The 12675-nt window shown below is 43.5% G+C and overlaps 1 protein-coding gene across 1 annotated transcript in view; it reads left to right on the top strand.

The window, feature by feature from the left end:
* The window catches only part of T265_03097 (hypothetical protein), a gene marked incomplete at both ends in the record, with an annotated part of 49808 nt that overhangs the window by 34186 nt on the left and 2947 nt on the right, over positions 1 to 12675 (top strand). The window contains 4 exons of the mRNA XM_009167502.1: positions 1952 to 2365; positions 8695 to 8707; positions 10054 to 10338; positions 11871 to 12185. Coding sequence (XP_009165766.1) covers positions 1952 to 2365; positions 8695 to 8707; positions 10054 to 10338; positions 11871 to 12185 — 1027 coding nt within the window. The remainder of the gene's footprint in view (positions 1 to 1951; positions 2366 to 8694; positions 8708 to 10053; positions 10339 to 11870; positions 12186 to 12675) is intronic.

Raw genomic sequence — 12675 nt, 5'->3', positions numbered from 1 at the left:
CACATGGGGTTTAAGTTAAGCCGGACATGGTGCTGCAATTAAGTCCCGATATAGATCCGATGGTACAAGGTCTGTCTGCAGGTAGAGGTGTAGAGGCCTGTTGCAATTCATCAGCCAGCCTAAACATGATAGTGCAACAGTAGGCGCCGGCATCACTTACTCGTCCGTCATCGAAGAGCAATGGATAAATAATATCACACCGCTTGCAATGCTCTGCCTGATGACCACTGATGGTACTGGAAATCTGGACCTGCTTTCAGATCGGCTCAAACATTAGCTACATTATTTGGCTACCGAAAAAAAGCTAGTAGTATAAAATTGATACAGCAAATATTCCGGGTCAAGTGGCGGTTGCTTCTGTCCGCCAGTCAGACGAGAAATTCAGCGAACATGTTACATCCATAAAGAACACTCCATCCACTTCCTCCATAGACGATGATACCTCAGTGCCAAAGGTATCTCACTCTATTGGAGTCTTCAGTGACCAAGAGTCCACCAGGACACGCGATAACTTAGAACGTATTGCACAAGCAACCAGTCAAGTAATCAGTTAAAACGGCGTAGTCGAAACGCTAACACGATGGATGAGAACGGTTTATATCTAGTGGCAAATGGCGCTTTTTGACGTCTTCTAGTGCCCCACTTAAAAACCTTCATTGATCGCTCGAATAGTCAAGGTGTACCATGTCATTGGAAATAGGAACAACACGCTATTCACCAGTCTTCACTTCGCTGTTTTGAAGATATCATAATATTACTTTAAAGCCACCTCATGAATGAAAGTGGGCTCCCAAGTAATTCTGCAACCTTCTGACTTCGAAGTACTTATTCTCGAGTGCGTCATATTTTGGATTATGGAATGTGATAAGGTACAACGAGGTTCCACGCTTACTCTAGTTCCTAGTAGAGTATAAGCCGGTTTCTCGACGTCCCCACTCTCAACTGCGTAGCCACAATGGTTGATGCAGCTGATTCCCTTAAAAACGACACCAGTCTTGGCGCGGTTTAGAAATAACACTGTTCTAATTATGGTGAGGGCCAGAAAACAATACTGTTTTAGAGTCATGCCTAAATCAAATTTGATAGAGTTACTTACGCCAGTGCACGAGGTGGTCTTTATTCTATAGTAAAAAGGTTCGACAATATTAAAAACTCTGTTTGATCGGTTTGGCTTCTTAAGTTTGACTCACTATGCCATGAGGTTTACCAAATCAGATGTTTTGTAAAGTTAACGTAAATCGTTGAACCGTGACTGACCGCCTTAGTTGTGTTCGTCTGAAAACATTAGATCTTTCGAACCCTATACTTGTCTTCGAAATCGCCGGATTGGGAGACAAGATTCTGCTTTTCCTACAGGACGGGTCGTTTCGGGTTAGTTTATGGTTAACAGGAGACATTTTCATGTTTGTCCACCGATGCTGTCCCCTCAAATCTACCCCAGTCCCCTTGACAGGAACTGGTACTTCCGACTACGTACAGACCATTTGTGATATTTCAACTATGCATCGGTCCTTAGGTTAATATCGACCGATAATATTTTGCCTTGGATATCGGTTATCCAATTCAGTAGAAACTTTCAACATCTAAACTGCACGACGTTTGTTGACCGAAAATGTAGAGTGACATTGTTTTTTCCTCGTATCCTTGCGCTTCCTTGCACGTGGGGCGAACTAGCATGTCATTCTCCGCGATTGTTGCAGTATACCTCATTCCCAGCGCTAAGCCTGGAAGCGTCTACCTAACAGAAGCTGCACAGTTTTCATCCTGCTTCGAGACAAAACCTCGACAATTTCTTCATTCGTCTCATATACACCCGGCTCGCCATTCCGCTTCATCTTCCATCAAAGGTGAATGCATGTAACAAGCACAAGCTGTGCTAGATGCCTGAATAAAGTTGTGTACTATCTGTCGTTCAATATACATTGTGCCTCTAGTGCCTACGAAAGTTCAGCCCGTCAAAGAACGAGAGGAAGTTGTTGAATTTGAAGAAACAGAATCATTTGCCCCGAAGTTTGTCCAACCATTGGAAGAACGTATTGAAGTCAAAGAGGGTGATGCAGCACATTTGATTTGTCGTGTTGAGGCGAAACCGAAGGCCGATGTGCAGTGGCTCTATGAGGACAGACCTCTTGATGTCACGTCAACAGTTGCTTCTACTGTCTATGAGAGTACGATCACGGACGATGGAGATATCAGTCTGGTCATTTTGGAGTCATTACATGAGGATCAAGGGTTATACCGATGCGAAGCGGTCAACGAATTGGGCACAGCCTATACGCAAACCCAACTGGTAGTCACTGATGGTCAGTTCTTTGTTGATCCACGCAATCAGGACCCGTCTAGCCTGTTTAGTTTGCTGATCAAAGTAGGCTTAGTTATCCATACTTGATGCTGTCCAGGTCATTGTTACTGGATCTGTTTTACAGTTTTATTACCCCCAATTTACACAAACACATCAAACACATCCTTAGTACCCATCTTTACCACCTTACTACAGCTGAGCGTGACCGATTCTGGCCGCAACACCTTTTGTCGTTTAACGGAGAATTATAAAGCCATTTGAGAATAAGTTGACAAATACCAAAGTATCAATAGCTATACGTAGCAGTGACCGTTGTAACTAGTATTTACCCAAAATATTGTGCCACTAGTTTCTAATTCACGGAGTTGTCGGAAGGACGTCGAATCTCCGTGTACTCAGTGAGAGAACAAGTGAATAACCCAACAGCACTAAGCTTTTATGCAGGATCTGGTGGATCCTGTCGGTAGCTAAGTTTCTATTGGACTAATGGGTACCGAATATGGGCGAATCCTCGAGCTTGATCATGAAATGGACAACGTACGGTGGATGATTTAGGTAACGTTAACCCGTACCCCTTTTAGGCCATTCTGTACGGATTAATGACATTCTCTACAACTATTGTGTGACGAAACTACTGTGTGATCCACACATTATGGACAGGAACACCGTAACTGTACAACTAAAATGATGCACTCGGGCGTGCCAAAAACAAACATCCACTTGCATATCTGGGGACAATTCTCTTCGTTTATGCCACGAACATATGGCATTCGCAGGTTTTACGATACGCTTTCTTCATTACGACCTGTGAACTGTACTCTTGAAGCGGGAACTGCGATGTGGTGACCACCAGTGCTGCTTTGAGGGACTCTACCCAACAACAATCTCACGCCACAGACCGTACTCAACAGATCATATTTTTCGTTGGGTTCGACTACGACGACGGACATAAACAACACCTGCTTCTATGTAACGCAACCTTTGCCATAGTTACTCCTCATATGTATGTTGTTTGAGAGTAAGGTGTAGCTGTTTTTGCCTATTTGAGTTAGAGGAATGCCCTAGATCATCGGCTCTTTAAACTTGTAAGCCCACGCCACTGGGTCAGATGAGAATAACTGTAACAGATTTATCGCTGTTTCATCAATTAAACTTTGACCCATGGTCTTGGCCAACTGGTAGTACGAAAATTCAGCTATTCGCTGGTTGCAGACAGAAGTACACGTCTGTGTTCCTCCTATTCACCGCTTGTCAGCCGATGGATACAAATCAACAACTCAGCAAGCTTTTTTCCGCACTCGAATCTTGTATGCGCCCAACCAAGAATGCCAATTAGTTTTCAAAATTAGGCAACTGCGGTAGTAATATAACTACATAACGTAATAATATAACTTGAAGTAGTGTTCAACGATTCACTAAATGGACGTCATCAAGTTAGGTGTTGGAGTGTTTTGCGGCCAGAATTGACCGCTGATAGTCGCGCTGACTACAGTTTTCCTGCAACCTTTGTCGGGTCGGAATGAATAGCCGTACAGTATTTTCTGTCATAAGTGTATGGGTTCAAATAGAGTCTGCTATCCGAATTGTCATCTTAAAATAATATGCCCAATGGGAACGATTCCTAAAGCGAATACATTCGAATCTCATGAAGTTCACTTCTTTACTGAGTCTCTTTCGCATTTCTGGTCGATGTACACTGCTCCCTGACCCTCTAACACACTGTGCCACCAAGGATTTCACAGCGAGGACTGGTACCAGCTGAACACCGCTCTTTCATTTTCTATCGGCTAGGGAGTTCTCAAACTTTACTCGGTGCAGTATCAGCTCAGCTAACTTTGAGAGAATGGAATCCAGCTAGAGAAATTCGTAAAGTTCAGTAAACCTCCGTCGTGCCCCAGGTCTATCACCTTGGTGCATGCCTACGCACCACCTCAGTGTTCTTCTAGTCTGTTAGTTTGTTCATACATCTTTTCCGCATAGCTGCTATGGTACCGAACCGTAGATGAGGCCAGATTGCACACAAGCGCCGCACTTTCTTCTTTGATTGACAACCTGACGTCGTTTCAACGCCCTGATAGTTGGAAAAAACGGAAGTGTCTCAAACATGAAGCGGCATTGCTCAGTTTCTAGTCTACCATTCTAGGCATGAAAACACTAGAACACATCATAGCTCAGTTACCTAAAACAACAGTCTTGTTCTATTAGAATTACAGAAAGCAGAGTGGTTGCTTTCATGCCCTTTTGGGGCACATAGTAGTGGCTGATGCTCCTTATTAACACGGCTTCATTAACAGACCGTATTTTTTGCTCGTAGGAAATGCCTGACTATAGCAACTGGTTCTCGTGTAGTACCAGGAGATCTCGACTTTGTGTGACTGTGTTACTGCTTTCATGACATATCATATTCAGCCATACGTTTTGATGGACGTCGACACGTTCTGCCTAGGTAGGTGTTCGTAAGAGCATTGATAAACTGAATGAGCGGTAGAGGATTCGGACTTACTACACTTGCGCAATTACAGAACGAACCCCTTCAGCAGTCAGAATCAAAACGATTTCAGGTGAACTGTGGCTTCTCTCATTTCGAAACGTACTGCTGAAAAACTTAAAGCAAGCGATGTCCTTCACCCTTAACCTGTTCCTCGTTTGTTTCGTCATCTTCGTTCCTTTTAGTAAACCTTATTTTCGTTTTTATTTCTGTTACCAGAGGATCGTGTTCAAGAAGCCCCAGTTGAAGTGTGAGTTTAATCTCTGAGTTTTTTATGAATGAATGGCTTGTGGGTCCTTTGTCACTCGACATGGCTTTTGACCCATAGTTGTAACGACTAAGCCTAGTTGTACCAAGCGTTTCACCCACCTCAGACCTGTGTCATAATAACAGACCCGATGAGCCCTCGTTAGTTTTCGGTGTACGTTGCAAATATAGTATTGACAGTTTATCTTACTATGGTAATGCACAATATACAAAGCACATCTGAAAGGTCATCACATTAGACAAAGAAGGTGCTACCTATAAAAAACTGAGGCCGATTTGATGAACAGAGTGGGTCTCCATTACTGCATACCAAACCAAAAACCAGTACCAGGTGCACATGTCCCGGGGGAGTTTCTGGATGCAGTAAGCCTTTTACAGGTAGCTACTGGGCACTTATGATTCCATACCACGTCGTGCATTGTCTGCAGAGCAGCGCATATGATACACAAAGTCCTGAATAAATTGCTAGTGTGCAAGGCCGCATATGCCCTCGACTTAGTAAACAACACAGCCATTGTTGACCAGAGACTGGTGTGACCTGCAGTCAACCGGTAGTCGAACACACGTAAAGTGCCGCATTGAAACCTGTCATTTAAAGCGTTTGCAAAACCAAGTGTCAGGATTTAAATCGGTTAGAGCAAATGCCTTGAGAGTGGCTCCGTCAAACAGTTAATCCTCGTGTCTACTACGCACAACAACTAAAGATAATGTTTTTTGTTCGTTGACCAGACGGCTGTTACTTTGTTCGCCGGGCTTAGCAATCGACTTACTAACATTTCTTCACCATACGAGGCAACATCATCAGGGCGTAGTGGGGCGGATACTTCCTCTTTGCTTGAGTGTGTTCACATAGCATCTGAAGACTCTCTGTTATCTTCTGACGTAACTGGTTAGTTGGGAGACAGCGTTCTTCGTGAAATTTTGGTCCGTTTGTGATATGTAATGCGGTGTGGTCTGAGTTACTTTGGGTTGATTGAACATCTCATTGTCTTCTACTTTCAGTAGTTTCTTCCCTGATTTTGACTGGCACTCTACTCGATTTTCATTGCCGTGTGGTCTGATCATCTGGAGATTGATTGGTTGGCTGCACTGCTCCATTTTCTCCATTGTGACGGCTAAGGTCCCTGTGTCCGCCGGTTAATTAGACATTTTGGTTTATTGACTAGATGCCTCCTCTAATCAAACTGATGTATCCATCTGAATCGAGCTTTCCTGTTTCGCTCATGAGTTCCTCTCTGGTTGCTTTTGAAGCTCAGAGCTCTGGGGTTCTGGCGTCCTCTTGATCTTAGTGGCTGATAAGTGGGGTCAATTTTGATATGCTTGTTGATAGTTTCTTCAGTGGAGTACCACACCCCCATAAAATCACGTTCTTTCTTCGTACTTGCTTGAGCCACTATGCGAACGCCGCTCTGGTCGAACTTGCGTCTTTTCTGATCTTTATACACGTAGATGATGGAAAATCGATCGCAACTTTTGGCAGCGAGTTTGTGTTCATGTATTCTGGTGGAGATCTTTCTTTCCGTTAGTCCTGTATATCGTTTATCGCAGTCCGTGCATTTGGATCTTGTGTATGAAATTGTTCTTCATCGTTAGATCTAAATTTCCTCTTGCTTTCGCTAGTGTCTTCCGTAAAGTGTGCGTAGCCTTGTAGGCGACCGTCATCTTGTGCTGTCGTAGTAGCCTTGCCGTCATTTTTCAGCAATATTCTTGAGGTATGGGGGTGTGACCCATTTTCTTCCATTTTGTGCTGTTGCCTTGGTCATATTTAGCTTCTTGGGTGGTCTGTAGATGCAATTCCGTGGGTATCCGTTTTTCTGGAATAATGTCTGCCTTTCGAGGTCTACCACACGTAAAGAGCTCTGTTTCTGATTCAAATTGTTTACCATTTCAATATCAGCACTACTAAGCCTTTTGTTTCCTCACAAGCATATCTGTAAACGGATTTGCACCGCGTTTCCATGGACCTACTCCCGTAAATCCATCAACTTATTCGAGCATGTGTAGGTGACAACTCAAGTTTCAATAAGTAATGATAACGTCTAACAACGCAGCGGTTTTATAGCTCACGAAACGGGATTGTTCTTAAGTAATCTCGCCTTTGTTACTGCGGAGGAATTGTCAAACAAGATCAGTTGGTTCACCTCTTCCCGCAAACCAGAGGCCACGTCGTCTGTGCTACAAACCCCAGTCTCCTAAACTTGGACCCCACAAAGGTCAAGGTTTCCCACTATTCTGTCTCGTGTCATACCAGAGCCGATAAGCTTTTGTCATCATTATCCTGTTCTTCCCATCCCTAACGCACTGTTTTTCCTACCTTTTCAGTGTGCAGGAAGAAGTAAGCGACAAACTTCGTAATAGTAATTGAGTTATTTTGCTCAACGCATTTCCCTCTGTAGATACCTCGCGTAGCTGCAACCAGTTGGGTTAGAGATGATTCATTTTTTTCCACATGTGGGTGCGATTTTCCTCTCATCATCATCATCATCATCATCATCATCATCATCATCATCATCGACAGAATGACATCAGTGTTCAACATCGATGCTTCGCTGCCGTACAACCATGTTTTATTTGAGAGCCTTATTGTAGAGAAAAGAGTAAAGGTGGACGGGGAAGGGACTTAGTGCTAGCTTACCACAATCATTCCCAGGTGCCTACACCTCCAGAAATTCACTCAGGCGATCTGGATAGAAACTGACAACAAGAACGCCACTGACATCGGTTGGCAGCCATATCTTGTAGTGTCCACAACCAGGCATATCATAGTTTGAAACAGTGAACTCAAAAGATATCAACCCCATCGATATGCTCTATCTTCTTCTAGCGTCAGTTAAAAATAGCCTTCACTTCAGCTCTGTCATTTACCTTGATTTCCAGCTTCGTCACATGAACCACTATTTCTAGGCGCTATGGACTGCGCACGTCTGCCTTTTGTTATGACTGTGTGATAGGATAGAAACAATCATTTAAATGTCCGGGCCTAGTCAACAGCCAAACTGGCCAGTTGTATAGATCTACCAACTCAAACAACTTAAGCAGTGAAAGACAGTGCGTGAAGGACGAAGTGAAAAGTTGTGTAGCCCTCCCTTAGCCTTATTTTGGACATTCTTGTGTATCTACGCATGAAAAGCAAATGAGAATTGCTGACAGGTTGCCCTGTAGGCTTGGATCTGTGCAGGACCAGAGATGAGCACCGAACAAATTGGCGTGAGCCGGACATAACTTGTGTATGGTCAATGAAGTGTGTCATGAACGCTGTGAAATGAGTTGCCTTTAGCTAACGTCACACACAGGGTATCCCCAGCCTGTTCATTTGATTGCAAGATATCAGCCTCTTGAAGAAACTGCTAATAAGTCAGTCACGTCACACCGTTACCTCCATGTGTCTCCACTCACTTGCAAAAATCGATAGTACCAGTATAAAGTAAAATTGCGTTCGTACCGATCAAACACGAAAATGACATGCGTTTATCTGAACTGGTTCGCGGGTCATGCAACTTGTTTCTAAGTGTCTATCACCAGCTGAAATGTGCATTGTTTTTGTAGTCAAGGCCTTATGAAGCATGAGTGCGCAAAGTTGTCATCTGCTTGCGAGGTACGCTCACTTAATTTCCCATATTCTTCTCTTGCTTTTCAGAAACCGGAGCAAGGTGAGTCAGTACATGAGATCCTATTCACCATACGTGGAAACATCTGTTCGTTTGGCATTGAACTTCAGACCACATATACAGCGCCACTGTGACAGACCTGGTTTGATAATTATTTCGAATGCGCTTAACCGGTCCCAGTTGGCAGAATCATAATCGGAAACCAAATGGTTTCACGAATTTTTCAGCATCAAATATTCTTCTGAAAGGTCTACAAAGTATAAGTAGGTACTTTGGAGCACAAATTGTCGTGCGAACACACCTCCAGGTGATGCTTGAATTTGATTGGTCGATATGTTGACCGAAGCTCGGATGCTGCGGCCAAGTGACAGACCACACCACCGATTGCTGTTACTCTTGTGAAGTGACAAACAAATATACCACAAACTGGTCCACCTCAAAACGCATTTCGACACCAGACGAACCTTCTTCCCACTTTGTGATTTACCCGTTATATTCAATATATTGATCAACAGTTACATGTGCTGATGTAACGTTCAACCACTGATGGACTAAATTTATCAAACTAGACTACTGTAAATCTTCCTTGAACCAGAGTATAATCCGGTGCCTCATTTTTGCCGACTTCACTAGGCCTGCGTTCAGTCCCTGAAGGTGATTTTAGAATTTTTTTTAAATCTGGGCTGATGATAAGGACTTTCGAATCTAGATGATTCACATGCGTGATGGACCGGTTCAAATCAGAATGACCGTAAAAATGTGCTGGAGTTGGAAACATTTGATTTCCCATCGCGTGTTTCTCTTTCTTGATACGTGTTTAACTCTACAAACCCTTTTCTGTTGACTTTCACCATACATCTCAATCGGTTACCTTCCATATGTTTTATGCTACGCTTGCCGCTTACGAATCTGAACGCAGCAGAAACAGCTCACCTGGTACACTCCACCAGTCACGTTGATTGCACTAGCTAGGAATGGTGAAAAAGCCTCATGGTTTTTCGTAAACACTCGATGCACACAAGCCTCTTCCAATGACCTCAACTTTCAACCTAGGACGTGATTGATGTAAACTTGTGTTGTCTTCAATTGAATCTCGGTTAATGTACGGGAAATAATCTCAGCTAAATTATTTTATTTGAAAAAAAACATTTTCTGTGATGGTCGCATTTACTGCCAACGACTTCCTGGTGGCACGGTTTGGGCCTTTGATTTCCGAACTACTAGCATGCAATAGATTTCGTGTTTCCGATCTATTTTCGGTTCTTCTGTGGCTTTTTCCTCGTATCCCTTTGTTACAAAGTTTGGGTATCGGAAAATTCATTTCCTGAAATGAAATCACTACTTTGAAAATTCACAACATTCCTCGCACTATTTATCCCCTCGTGTAGTTGCACTCCCGGTGGAAATCGTCAAAAATTTGGTAGATCAGCAGTTTTCTGGTTTGCCCCAAGCGATTCGGTTTGAGCTAACTTTGTCAGTCGAAGTAGAGGCTCTGGTTTGGTTGAAAGACGGATGTGAAGTTCCAGTGGCCGACAAACGCTTCAGACTGACGCACGTCGGCCCAACCTATCAACTGATTATTGAACGTCCCACTGAAGATGACATGGGGCGCTACGAGGTGATCTACGACGTCCCTCGCGACCGGAGAACCTCTGCTTCCCTGACACTTGAACGTGAGTTTTTCACAACCATCGAACTGAGGTAGTATGAGGGGAACTCACTGACGAATTATCAGCTGGCTTCTGCAGGATATCAGGCATACCTGGGATAAGGAGAATTTGCTTGTTTAGCTTTCGGTGACCGGTTAAGGGGATAGGATACTTGCATTTGGGTTTTGATATAAGTGCTGCTTTGTGTTCATCAACATTAGAATGTTTGCGTCAAATGATTCCGTAAAATTCAACCAGCTGGTTAGTTTTGTACCATTTAATGATCGTAGATCTAGTCCACGGGTGTTGATCCGTATTTCGCTTGAAACAACACGTATTTTGGAATGATGGAAGGTGTGTACGGACACTTGTGATGACTACTCAACCCACAGTGCGCCTTTGACTTTCACACATTGTTAACATATGTGAAGCTTTGTATCACAATACTGTTTTAGAGAACAGGCCGTTCACCAGGAAAGTCCACAACAAGCATTCCTCGCCCGATTTTCACAGGATTTCTCTTCTCCCAGGGGCTCATCCCCCTTTGGAATCCACACTTTTATTTTTCAACGAAGGAATACATCCTTTAGAGGAAGGATAACTCCAAGAAGCGTCTTTGGTTAACCATATGACGGACTCGAATGACATGAGTTTTGGAAGCAAGCTGACGAGCCGATGGCTTCTAAACTGCCTAAATTTTGACCTAACTAGCTGGAACAACTTGATCAAGAATAAAGTCGTCACTGACCGAAATGTTTTGCAGTTCCCGCGTCCTGTTGCGAACCCTTTGCCTCCTTGATTCAGGTAACGCTAATCACGCTACGGTTGCTTATCACGAACTAGTTATGTACTACTCACTGGTTTTCTTTCGAGACGAAAACATAAAGCAACGTTATAGCGAATGTGAATCGCTTCTCCATAAAGCTGAATGTGACTTGTGATGAAGGTGCAGTGACTACTTGTGATTAGTGATCGGATGGAGAAATGCTTGCTTTGGACTATCCTGGAAAGTGGTTTCACTTTAGGAGGTCTCTTTTGTATGGTTTATTAAAACTCATTTTCATCTGTCTACTGATGCAAAAAGACCAGCGGTGCTCAGTAACTCCAATATTCCTTCTCATATCGCACGATGTGCCTGTTAGCTTGACTTGTTCTGTTGGCGTGCAATTCATGTCGAATGGTCCTCTGTTTAGTTTCCTTGTTGATTTGGAATGACACTGTTCTTGAATGATTCGGAGAAATTTGCTCTCACATGTTTTCACATAAGTTACTCGGATGGGTCTTGTATGTGCGGTACATTATGGTCACTATATGTGATCGAACTCGACGTTGTGCGATTGGCAGGTAGTGTCAAGTCCGAGTTAGTTGTGTTTGATGCATGCGCACATTTTCTGTTGGCATAGACGACCCTAACCCTGATTTGACAAAAAAGCTTTCATATTTCGTGCCTTTCATGGTAGAGGAGAATGACGCATATTATTATCAGTGCATAAGGTGTGTGGCGATGAAGTAGCACTGAAGCATCTGAGGTTCTGTCATACGCCTCTGTTGTTCAGGTCCCCCTGGGAGTCCAGAAGACGTGGAAGCTTCTTTCACAATTCCAACTAGCCCAACCGCCGGCCGACCACAAGATGTTTGCATCACGTGGAAGCCACCGGCAGAACAGGTTGTGGACAATTATATTGTCGAAATGAAGCCCCAGGAAGGGCGATCCTGGTACCCAATTCCTGTGGAGGGTCCGATTCACGACCTCAAAGTTATCGTGCCTACCAAGGATATGAAGGATGATGTACCATATGAATTTAGAGTAACCGCAGAGAATAAACATGGCAAGAGCCAACCGTCCAAAGCATCTGTGCCTGTTACGATTGGTGAGTTCGTTTCATGGTTATATCTTACCTCGGAGTTCATGAGGCCCATCCTCCATGGTTGTGTCAAGTGTATCAGTTCACATTCGTCACACGACATACCGAGGAAATTCCCGTATCGTCCGCTTGTTCCATACCTGTTGTAAGTGCAGAAAATATAGCTCAACTGCTACGACAGGCAGGTGCAGCGTGATTACACACACATCAAACAAGCACTGTCACCAGGTGCACACTAGTTACTTTGTGGAAACTGGTTTTCTTAATGAATATCGGTCATTGGTTTACTTATCCTCTCCGAGGACGCGAAGTTACTGTTTTTTAAACGCAAAAATAAGACTGTAGTGTTATTTTGTTAATCATATCTGGTCTATTAGATAGGGTTCGCTCGAACGGCAATTTATGTATTTGAAAGCAATAAACTTCATGCATAACAAGGCAAAGTAGACTTCGGTTACCTGAAAGATCTCTTTTCAGTATAATTTTGGTTTTAATG

Source organism: Opisthorchis viverrini (assembly GCF_000715545.1).
Source record: "Opisthorchis viverrini unplaced genomic scaffold opera_v5_42, whole genome shotgun sequence".
In the NCBI taxonomy this organism is placed as follows: Eukaryota; Metazoa; Platyhelminthes; class Trematoda; order Opisthorchiida; family Opisthorchiidae; genus Opisthorchis; species Opisthorchis viverrini.
Note: the sequence above shows the minus strand (reverse complement) of the source record. Positions and strands in the feature narration are given on the sequence as shown.